General features: G+C 47.9%; 1 protein-coding gene across 1 annotated transcript in view; it reads right to left on the minus strand.

Annotated features, from left to right (window-relative positions):
* Window positions 1–841, minus strand: part of CFAP74 (cilia and flagella associated protein 74) — a 66,361-nt gene extending 65,520 nt beyond the window's left edge. The window contains exons 1-2 of the mRNA XM_007448974.1: window positions 778–841; window positions 93–177 (exon numbers count right to left, since the gene is read on the minus strand). Of these exons, the coding sequence (XP_007449036.1) occupies window positions 93–177; window positions 778–841 (149 nt within the window). The remainder of the gene's footprint in view (window positions 1–92; window positions 178–777) is intronic.
* Between the last annotated feature and the right edge of the window lie 302 nt (window positions 842–1,143).

The raw sequence follows: 1,143 nt of genomic DNA on the forward strand, positions 1-1,143 counted from the left end.
TTTCCCTGGACTTAACATGGAAAGGACGCCCGCTGCCATCCCGTGGGGAGCGCGTCCTGCCCCTCCCCCTCCCCCTGCCCCGGGTTAATTACCAGGAGCTTCCTGGGTCTGCCTTGTTCTCAGCCTCCCCAGGGACAGAGCCCAGCAAAAACTCCGGATCCTCCGGTTCATCTGTTTCTAGAAATAGAGTGAGAGTTACAACAACAGAACGCAGATGGAGACCTTCAAGCCTGAAGTTCCAGGGTAAATCCTGACACATGCAAACTGGGCAACGATGGGATGGCCGCTCAGAGCGGTGGATCTCAAAGTGTGGCCCAGGGAACCCTTCCAAGGGGTCTGCAAAGTCAAAACTATTTTCATAATAATAGCAAAACACTATTGTCTTTCCCACCCTTGTTTCATGAGCGTAGAGCGGAGTTTTCTAAAGGCCACACAACAAGATCTCAGAGCAGACTAGTCAAAGGCAGACGTGAAACCCAGCTGCCTGCTCTTAAACCAGGCTCTTCCTGTTACATACAGCAGGTTCATCATTGCCATTTTAAGCAATAACAAAAAACTGGGAAACTACAGTCGGCCACTGAACTTCAAAGTCTCAGCCACGTGGATCTTTCTTCTGATTAAACACAGAATAATATAAGCTACTTTTTGAGAAAAAATATGAGTTTAAAAGATGTAGTCTCTCTGAAAAAAGGAAATTAAAGGGCAACTATTAAGCACATCATTTGTCTTCTGTGTGTTGAAACGTGTCTTATTTGTGAAAAGACCTTCCTTAATTACCATCCTCCACAAGGGGGGCGTCGTCCAAAAGCTTCTTAGGGAACAGGCTGGCATCTTCTTCCATCTTGGAAGGCAGAAATTAGCTACAAAAATTTTTACAAAACATAGATGACACATTAAAAAAAAACTAAAAAACCGGATTTCATAAGAGTTAACAATTTCTCTTGTAAAAAGGCATTAGGTCTTCCCTGGTGGCGCAGTGGTTGAGAATCCGCCTGCTAATGCAGGGGACACGGGTTCGTGCCCTGGTCTGGGAGGATCCCACATGCCGCGGAGCAACTGGGCCCGTGAGCCACAGCTACTGAGCCTGCGCGTCTGGAGCCTGTGCTCCGCAACAAGAGAGGCCGCGGCAGTGAGAGGCCTGCG

The sequence above is a fragment of the Lipotes vexillifer genome, unplaced genomic scaffold (genome assembly GCF_000442215.2).
Source record: "Lipotes vexillifer unplaced genomic scaffold, Lipotes_vexillifer_v1.1 scaffold835, whole genome shotgun sequence".
Classification (NCBI taxonomy): Eukaryota; Metazoa; Chordata; class Mammalia; order Artiodactyla; family Lipotidae; genus Lipotes; species Lipotes vexillifer.